Genomic DNA, 10392 nt, shown 5'->3' with positions numbered 1-10392 from the left:
GCTCAGGTGAACATGAGACCTCACACTTGGAAAAGGAACTGTCAGTCCTACACCAGTGTTGATATAACATCTAGGTACCAGAAGCACAATTCTCTACAGCCACACCAGAGAAATCCTGCTGAATTTGCTCAAAGAAACTATGTCTGTATCCACAGGTCCAGGTAATCTAAGCATCAGTCCACCAGCAGTGAGCACAAAGTGGGCTGGACTGTGTCACCAGATTTAAAAGTAAAATCCTGGGTTCACTGTGAAGTTCTACTCAATACTCACACCAGTAATGAGTCTCTCCAGCATCAGGAAACTGCACACAACCACCTCTGACAGCAGCAGGATAATAAAGACCTGACACAGCAGCCAAGGACTTTCCCGGGGGGTCTTGGGTTTTAAGAATCACTTCAACTCCAAAACACTGATTTTTATGTCGTTCTAGTGAGATGAATGGCTACTAGGTGACTAGGGAACTGGAAGAGAGTGTTCTCTTCATTTTTCTATTTGGAAAATACAGCAAACCTTAGAGATACCCCCCTCAAATCTGCCTCAACACCTTAAACATCTACCAAGCTGTAGCACATCAGTTCATATACACTCTTCCTTCTGATACCACTGACTCTGACACAGTATCTGTATCTATTTCCACCTATATAAGATAGAGATACAAACTATGGTGTTTGCACAGGCCGTGCTACATACAACCTGCAGTTACTGCTGCTGTGATTGATATAAATCCTCTCATGTCTCACAGGAATGCGGTCTCCATCTGACAAAACTATCTCTTTTGTCTTTTATTTTAATCGGTTTCCTGCCAGCTGGGGTCTGTATCCATCTGATCAAGTGAACTATGTCCTCAATCAACCCATCTTGATTTTTTCCCTCTCTATTTTTAAATGCAATGGCCCAAGACCATAAAAGCAGTAAAAAATATTGCATTTTCTCAACTTTTATTACTATTGCTAATTCCCGATGAGAAAAATATTCCTATAGCAACACTTAAACAAAGCCCTCAAAGCCCTTTAAATTAAGAATAATTTATTAATGCAGAGAAACTGGCAACGCTGCTGATCTCAGGTTGTAGGCACCTTTGTTTAACCAAGAGCAAGTCAGAAAACTGAGGTACATCACCCAGGACCAGAGTCTGAGCAAGGCTGTGTTGAGCACACTCACGCTGCTGCACTAACCAGCGGGGAGCCCCCTCAGCTGCCCTGCACATGGGCAGGCAGTGACAGCCTTGCCTCATTGCTTCACCTGGCCCACACCAGAACAGCCAGCTCTGAGCAAGGAATGCCACATCCACACTCTGGGAGCAAGTCAGGAATGGCACACCCACTCCAAACTCTGGGAGCAAGTCAGGAATGGCACACCCACCCACTCCAAACTCTGGGAGCAAGTCAGGAATGGCACACCCACTCCAAACTCTGGGAGCAAGTCAGGAATGGCACACCCACTCCAAACTCTAGGAGCAAGTCAGGAATGGCACACCCACTCCAAACTCTGGGAGCAAGTCAGGAATGGCACATCCACTCTAAATTCTGGGAACAAGTTAGAGGGCAATCAATGGTTTCATTCCAATCCAGAAGACTGTGCTGATTTGCACAGAGTGCATCAATAGGGTGTTATTATCTCCATATTATTTTCAGTTTCCTCCAGTGAGGAAGACTTTTTTTCTGCCCACCTCTAGATCCAATGACCACTGCAAGGAGCCTTCTGTGCAGAGGCATCCATTTCTGAAGGGTGATGGGTCTGCCTGTGTACAACATTCATGGCTGGGCACTGGGACCTGGCATCAGCCAGCCAACCAATCCTTGCACCCCAGGCTTCTAAACAAACTTTTAAACCAGGATGCCTGACAGCCAGCATTTTAAAAAAGTTCTGCAGCACCCAAGAAATAAATACACTACCATTACTCTTGAGTTTCTGATTCTGCCTCAAGTTCACTACTGAACAAAGTAACTTGCAGCTCAATAAATTTTGACATGTTTTCATGTTATAAAAACAAAGACAAAAACTTATTTATTCACTTTTTACCTCATACATCCCAAATCAATAATTGCATCTATTGATCGATGACAAATTCAAAACTTTAATTTACATTGAGTACCATAACCTAATAAGATGGCAACAACTGAATTTGTTGAAATTGATTTTTGTTTCCAACAGAAAATCTTCAGGCCCGTAGCATAATAAGATGCAGTACATGGAGCAGTTAATTACCAGTGAGTATCACAGAAAGCTAAAATTAAATTTCCTTTTGAATATTGAAAGAAAATGCTGAGTCTCCAAGGCTGACACTTAAGAAAAAGAAATTTCTTGTACCTCTTCCACATGTTCAGTCACGTAATATTAATCAACCCTTTGTAACATAAATAAGTAAGATTATTTCAGAGATATGTATGTATAGAAGCCATAAATTAATGCTGACACAGAAAGGGTAGGGGGTTTTGGTTTGTTTTTTTTTAATTACAGCAACATAATTTTAATAGTAAGCCCCTGAAGAAAAGTCCTGCTTTTTGTGGTGCAGATATGCCTGCCTTCAAGCAGTCATTGAACATGCTCTAAAACAAAGCCAACACAGACCTTGCAGGCTGGCTCTGAGCATCACATCGAGTGTCACATTAGGTATGGCTCAGTTTAAACTTTGATAGAGGCTTTTAAGTTGAACATGATGCAAATTCTGGATGGGAAGACGAGTTTTCAAATCACCTCTTACATGGCAACTAACCAGCCAGCCAGGCAGTTTGCAAGTGTGTTTGGAAAGGAATGGCAGCTCTGAGGAGACAGCTGGACTACAGCCCTGTCAACACAGAAAGGAAGGAATTGCACAGAGCACCTCAGTATTGCCACACCACTGGCCTCGTTCACAGTGCATGGAGCTTCTCCTTCTCCACATTTCCTCCGTTCAGATCCAACACCACCACCTGGGGTGTGAACAGGTAACATGGGAGCACTGCAGGCAGGAAGGGCAGAGAGGAGCAAAGCCCAGCCAGCAGTGCCCTCACCAGCTGTGCTCCACACGAGGCACATGGACAGCTCCAGTGCCTTCCAATCTCCACTCAGCAGCAAGTTACAGTGCTTTACCTTCAATTTCCATTCACTAGCAATAAAAATAGATAGATTTAGCCATCAATCTCCAGTTAATTACACACAGATTTTCCCAGCCCAGCTCTCACCCTTGCCTAGCACAGGCAATTTTTTCCAGGATTCAGCCTTTTTGCTCCCCATTTCAAATGTTGGATGGGGAGCCTGCTGTGAGAGCAGGCCTTGCACAGAGACTGGGCACTGTGCCAAGGCACCCCATCTGTTAGTCTGGACAGCTTTCCAAGGAGCCATGAAAACATGAAAATACCCTTGATATTAACTGACCCAGCAGCATTTGAAATAAGGCCTAGAAGCAAAGGCTTAGTCCCAGCTAAGAGCGCATCACGTACCTGTGCATTTTCCTGCTCCTGACTTCACCACCCTTCCATCCCAACACCGGTCAGGACTTAAAGCAGGTTACAGTAACAGCTGGCAACTTCTTGTCTTGCTACCTCCGGATAGCAAAGCATAATAATAATAAGCATAATAATAATAGCAAAGCTATCTGGGAAGAATTATAGCTCTTGGAGTGAACCCAAAAATTGTTTTGGCTGCTACTGAGGACCAGGTAAGGTGGAACCACATGTTTTTTACCAGCTCCTCCATCCTGAAAAAGAGGAGCAGATAGAATTGCTACCAGCCAACACCACAGAAACTGGTCCTCCAGTCTGTCCTTTTTTTTTTTCAGGCTGTCCTGAGGAAAAAAGCATTCATTTAGGGCATGCACCTCTCCAAGCACAGTATCTAGCAAGGCTACTAGTGATCAACAACTGCAACAAAATTCATGGTTCCTACCATTGTGTCAGCTGGACTTAAAGCTCCAAAGTATTTCATTTTAGGAACAGACCAAAGGTATGAAATAAAAGGGAACCAGCAATACACTTTAATAGAGGATCAAGATACATTGTGTAACACTGTACTAAGAGACAACACAGGCAAGGCTGTCACAAAAACATAGGCACTACTAGTATAGTTTTAGATTACAAGAAACTGTAATTTGAAAGCAGATGTGGAACAGTCACATACCCCCTTACATTCAGCCACCATGGCCTGAAGGTTATGGGAGGCAAATCAAACTATCTTGGAAGTATCCAAGTAACAGACTTGTGTACCAGAATGACCAGAAGACATCAGGTTCATATTAACTTTTATTTTCATTTATGTACAACTTAAGAAACAAATCCCAGATTGAAAAAGTTCATAAGTCATCTTGAACAACACGACATCGACATACCTTTGAGGCAGCAAATATTACTCCTATTAAGGCTCTCATGAAAGGATGGATACCATGCAAATGCAATTAAAGAGTACATTACATTTCAAAATATGCAAACTAAGTTCAACTTTAAGTCTTTCAGGAAAAGAACATATCAAACATTAGAACTATGAGCCACGGACGTATTTACATGCATGCTTGAAGTATGTGTGGACCAGGTAAAATTAAGTAAAATGTAACAATTGTCAACCTCTCTTTAGTCAGATCAGAGCTACAGTTGGTGATCAATCCCTTCCAGCATCACAGGTGCCAATGTGTGCACCAACCTCATCATTTTGCATTCACATAAACTGGTATTGACTGCAAAACTCCACCTTTCTTCAACCGGTAATGCTTTGGCATTTATTTCTCATCACTGAAAGTACTTCGTCCCCCTACTGAACGTGGGCAGGAGGCATGTACAGAGAGTGCCTGTAACACAGCAGCACACAGCAGCAACTGCAGGCACTGCACAACAAAGCTACTTCCATTGATGCCAAACTCATTTTTGCTTTTATATATCCTTCATATAGCTACAAAGCTACAAATATATATGAAGAATATATAAAAGCAAAAATCAGTTTGGCAACACCATCAGGCACTTAGAAAGATTCTGATTAATTTCTGTATACTGTACTCCTTGCTCATCATCTCAAAGAGTGATAGCTGCAGTTTTTTTTAAACCCTAACCAGCATTAGCACTAATCAAACAGCAATGCTAACCTACAAGAAAAAAAAAATCTTACTTAATATTTTAGTTTAGTAACACCACTTGTGCAAACCAGCATCTAAAGATGGTCTAATATTACCAGAAAGAAGAAAGTTCATTTCTTCTGTGTCATTATAGCAAACTGAAATTAAAAACAATGAAGGTGGCTAGCAGCATTCGGTTTTTGGTGTCATCACTAACATAACTCAAAAATAAAAGGACTAATAAGTTGGAAATGTTGAATATGTGAAAAGGAAACCACCACAATCGTTGTGACCTCTCCCAGGATGTTACGTGCATTGCCTGGTGAGTCAAAGGTGCTAGGTGACTTTCTTCAAGCCTGATGTTTACACAATCAAATTTTACTTGACCACTGAAAAGGAACTAAATTAGCTTTCAAAATGTTTTATCTTGCAGCATTTTTGGCAACTCTAAAATTGCCTAAAGGCTCAAACTTTTCAGAAGTTTTCTGTCACACAACATTCAGCACTTACTAATTTCTTACAAACAGTATTCCTCGCCTCCAAAAATAGTAGTTAAAAGAAGAAAGATTCTTTCATTTCTGTCACCTAATTTTGAGTCACAGCAGCACATAATTTAAGATACTGCTAGGCACACACTGTATGGGTATTGGCAACTGGAAGAATGAAAGAGGGAAAAGAAAGATCCATTTTTCTTTAATCCTGACCAGCAGCTGTTAGCAATTTTCTTTAGTTATCACTGTAGGACATGATGGATGGGAAGGCTCAGTCTGCTAGAACTGGTGTATAGTGTCCAAATGCTCTCAAGGACTGCTGTTCAACAGCACATTCTGTTTAACTGGGGACTACAGACTACAAAAGGTAACAGATAGTTCCTGAGAGAATCTATCATTCTTCAGAGAAGCTGTCTGATCAAGGGATAATATCTGAAAGAACAATTGCGTGATCTTTTGCTATACGGTTTGTGCATCATGTCATTGAGAAGAATGAACATTAACTCAAGTGCTAACTCAAACCAAAAAAACTGCATAAAACAACATGTTGAGATATTACCATTTTAAGACTTTCCATACACTTTGCAACACAGAGAAACTGGATACACAAAAACATGCAAGTCAAACAAAGCTAATCTACAATAAACAAAACCAGAATACACTTATTTCAAGACTTAAAACATTAAAATATTCATCCAATGCTAAATAGGAGCAATAGAATAAGCTCTAGACCTAGCCATGTAATTCCATAAACATTTCAATTGGCTCTTTCAGTCTTTCTTTCCCATCTCTTTTAACGTGTTTTCATCATTTCAGGCCATAAACTTAGTGAGTGGCACATGAGCCAAAATGCAAATGTAAATAAGGCATCTTCCTCTCTCTATTAATAGCAATGCTCCTGGGATTTGTGGTTATATATGCATGTAGCTGCACAGCCTTTTTCCATAATTACATGGGATGCCCTCCTCCCAAGGATAAAGCAGGATGTTAACTGCTCCAAAAGCAGAACCACATTCTGAGGAGACATGCTTCTTTCCTGAGCACACCTATCCCACCTGGTTGCACACTCATTTAAGAGCATGCTCTGACTCCTTTGACCAAACTCCTGCCTGAAGTTGTGCCCCACCATTATCAGATGTACCTCTGAACTCATCAGATGAAGTTCAACAGACAAATACTAAGTCTTACAAATATAAGCCCAGTGAAATAATTAACATGGTCCCTGGACAAAAGCTACATTCCAAAATACAGAATCTAATCCTTTTGAAATGCTCATCCAATCACCACACCCATTTTGCCCCAAACCTTTAACAGACACTACAAAAAAAGCTGGAAATTCCCCATCAAGCTTAGAGATACTAGTCCCAGAAAATTTCAAAGACATACCAATATATTTTAAATGACATAGAAGAATACGGGCAGAGCTCAAGAACTTTAAGTCCTATGTTTTACAAACACAGAAGAAGGTAGCCAATGCAAAGCACAAAACACAAAGAGTAAAGAGGTTTCTTTATCTAAAAACACCTCAAACCACTGAAGGAAGCAAACTGCACTAGAAGAAGTTTACAAGTAGTCTTCAAGGGAAGTACCATGTAAAGCACACTGCATTAATCTAGACCTGACATTATGAGGGCATGTCTCACTGTAGCAAGGTCTGTACTAAACACCAGATCAGAGACTGAACATTAAAGTAAAACATCAGATGTCACAGCCACTGTTCTACTGATCTGGGAAAGGCAGACTCCAAAGTGAGCAGGAACTGTGAACCTGCTTAATAAAGGCCATTCTTGCAAAGTCAAAAAATCATACATCCAACACTTTCATCCCTTTATTAAAATAGTAATACTAAAAAGGAGCACTCCACAACATATCCCCATTGCTTCTGACTGACATGTTGAATAAAAGGTAAAAGAACTTTAGCAGAGATAATTAGAGCAACAAAGATCTTTCAGCAGAAGGCAGCAGAGCTGAGGAGCCTACCAACCAGAGAGTGAACTATTTTGTTTGCTACTTAAACAACCAGAAGCTGTGAGCTGACTAATTCCTTTTATGAGGCATAGAGAAGTTTTCATCTAGAGGCCATTCTGAGAAACACCTCACTCTGTGTTTAAGCATGTGGCCCAGCAGAAATCACTGATAAAGAAAAACAAAAAAGTGGGTATTTGATGGGTTTCCTTCTGAACATTTCAGAGAAAATGTCCATTTAATGCCGAGAGCAAACAAGGATGTCAGTCTAATTAGATTTTGTACTGTCATGCTCCTGATTCTGTCTAAGTACTCCTCTGAAAACAATCTGATTGATGATGAAGGCACAATTATACACACCTTAACATTCTCTCTAAATGTAGCTATGCAAAAAAGGGAGAGAGAATAGGGAAAACAAAGGTGAAGTATATTTCTCTCCAAATAATTGTCAGTTTATTTTCCAACAGCCATATAAATTTAAAATATGAAACAACAATAATACAGCTATAGAATCTAGGTTTTCTTTCAAAGCAGCAGCATATAAAACATATAAAAGCTAAAACCTCAGCACAAGCTTCAAAAAACCAAGGACTGAGTGAATTTTGCCAAAGACATGAAACTCACAAAATACAGTACACAGAATACTGGAATGCGTAAGATATAAAGCTACACATTTTAGGTAAAGAAAGGCGTTGTAAAGGATACAAAATTTGCAAAATTAAAGCATGGGACTTGGGGAAGAGTACCATGAATACAAAGAAGTTGGCAATTAATACACATAGATGGAGCGAAGAAAGTGGCAGTTTCATATTTAGCATTCAGTTTTCAGGTTCACGACTTCACTTTCTTAGCATCTTTTTTTCCAGAGTTCTCAGCAGACAAATCTGCTTTTCTCTTCTGTGACTAAAGAGAAAAAATAAGTATAAATTTAACAAGATGGTGGCATTGCAAAAAAAAACATTTAAATACATAACTGACTATTCAGAAGGGAATGTACGACCCCAATGCATTCTAGATTTCAGTTCACCTTTGTCGGATATAAAGGAAAGGCAAACATTAATCCCTGGTATAGACACTTAATTCTCCTACCCTTTTTATATCCTTAAAATCATTACATGGTCTCAGTGGTGCAGGCATCACACATACCATGAATTGGATGAAAAGATCAGGACCTTGACTTATACACAATTCTGTTCTAAAGATGACAAGCCTTCCAAATAAAAGAAGCACTTTCATTTCTTCTTCCAGCAACTACTACGTAGGGGAATAGAAAATCTCTAAGAAACTGAAGCAACATGCAATGTATATAAGTAGGCAGAAATTAGGCAGGGCAATTTTCTAAAAAGAGTCTTCCTCTGCTACTTAAACAAAAGAATTCTCAAAAAAAAAAAAGCCCCCAAATACTGTGCATTGGGAATACCTGCCTAAGAAAATCTAGGAGAGCTGTGAATAGACAAATATTTTGGTTTAATCTCTCCTCATGGTTTCTACTAATGCAATCAGTGCCCACAATTATCTTTTACATTAAAAAAAAAAAAATGTAATTGAATTCAACACCACTGGAATTAAAGTAAGTGCTGCTAAACATACTGCTGTAACTTTTGCTCCTCTTTTCTTCTTTTCAGCTCTTTCTTTTTCTTCAATTTCCATATTTTCTTTTTCTATTAATGATATGAGAGTATTGCAACGTCTCTGAAACTCCTAAGGAAAGAGAACACATCAAATTTTTAAGTAAATTATAAAATTTCCCTTGCTTATATAAGTATGTTCAAAATCCTTTCATTTCAAAGCACTTACGTTTTCCTAAAATATTCAAACACACTAATCATTAGCTTAGTTACTATTATCTGTCTTTCCCTCAGTGTAACCTTTAGAAACAGGAAAGGATTTACTGTCCTCCTGACAAGGAGTTTTCAGGATTCTGTCTTCCAAACTGACATTCCAAAGACTGATGTGATCTTTCATCTTGGTTAATGAAGCAAATTACAGCCTACCAGCACAGTATGCCAGATTTTAGGAAAGAGGTCTTCAGGCATGTCTTTAAAGCAGACAGAAAAGGAAGCAAAGCTATCTTAAGCAATACTTTTCTGTGGCAAACAGACTAGGGAGGATTTTTTTTGTGAAAAGACACAGTACAGCTGCAAATTGGCTAAAAATCTATTCAGTCTTAAATTGTAAACTCACTGTTGTATTTTCATTCAAACAGGACCCAAGAGATAATGCTTTTAGCATCAAGACTTACAAGCTATCAGGACTAAATGCCATAAGGTTGTTTACACATTAAGAAGTATTTCCAGTACAACTCCAAATATCTGCATTGCAGTTACTAATGGCTGGCTTGCTTAATAGAACTCACTTGACTAGGACAGTTTCTTGTACCCCATTTAAAAGAAAAAGATCTCTTACAAAACACCTAACACTGCCTATTTTTGTTATAATTATTCAGTATATTCTATGTACTATAGAGAACATGATTCAATGGGTTTTTCTTTCCAACTCGAAGTGGGAAGCTCTCTTCTGAGAAAAAAAGCCCAAAAAATATGTTTCATCTCTGCTAAACTGAATGAAGCCATTTTTGAAATATAGGCTATACTAGAATTACCTAGTAGCAGGTATCTTAACCTACAATGGATCCATTTGCAATGAAGTGAACAGGTGACCTTTTTGCCCAGAAATTAGCCTCTATTTTCTCAGCATCTGTAAGCTGGATACTGCCCTAGCCATCATGGTCCATCATGGATAAGACAGCCTCTGCTTTCCTGATCCGAACCTCAAATAGGCAGGCATGTGACTCATCTTTGAGACATTCAAAGCCTCAAGCTTAACCACATTCTGAAGTTCTACAGTTTCCACAGATTGCTCTACAAAAGATGCTCCATGGCCTTAGGCAAAAACTTGTGTCTTCAGAATGGACAC

General features: G+C 39.3%; 1 protein-coding gene across 3 annotated transcripts in view; it reads right to left on the bottom strand.

Moving 5' to 3' along the window:
• Positions 1-4202: 4202 nt before the first annotated feature.
• The window catches only part of LOC128814359 (probable global transcription activator SNF2L1), a 34337-nt gene continuing 28147 nt past the window's right edge, over positions 4203-10392 (bottom strand). For all 3 annotated transcript variants that reach the window (XM_053990131.1, XM_053990132.1, XM_053990133.1), the window contains exons 23-24: positions 9067-9177; positions 4203-8379 (exon numbers count right to left, since the gene is read on the bottom strand). In XM_053990131.1, coding sequence (XP_053846106.1) covers positions 8308-8379; positions 9067-9177 — 183 coding nt within the window. In that variant the 3' untranslated portion in view covers positions 4203-8307. The remainder of the gene's footprint in view (positions 8380-9066; positions 9178-10392) is intronic.

This window comes from Vidua macroura, chromosome 14 (assembly GCF_024509145.1).
Source record: "Vidua macroura isolate BioBank_ID:100142 chromosome 14, ASM2450914v1, whole genome shotgun sequence".
NCBI classification, from domain to species: Eukaryota; Metazoa; Chordata; class Aves; order Passeriformes; family Viduidae; genus Vidua; species Vidua macroura.
The sequence above is the reverse complement of the archived record's forward strand: the minus strand, read 5'-3'. Positions and strand labels throughout refer to the sequence as shown.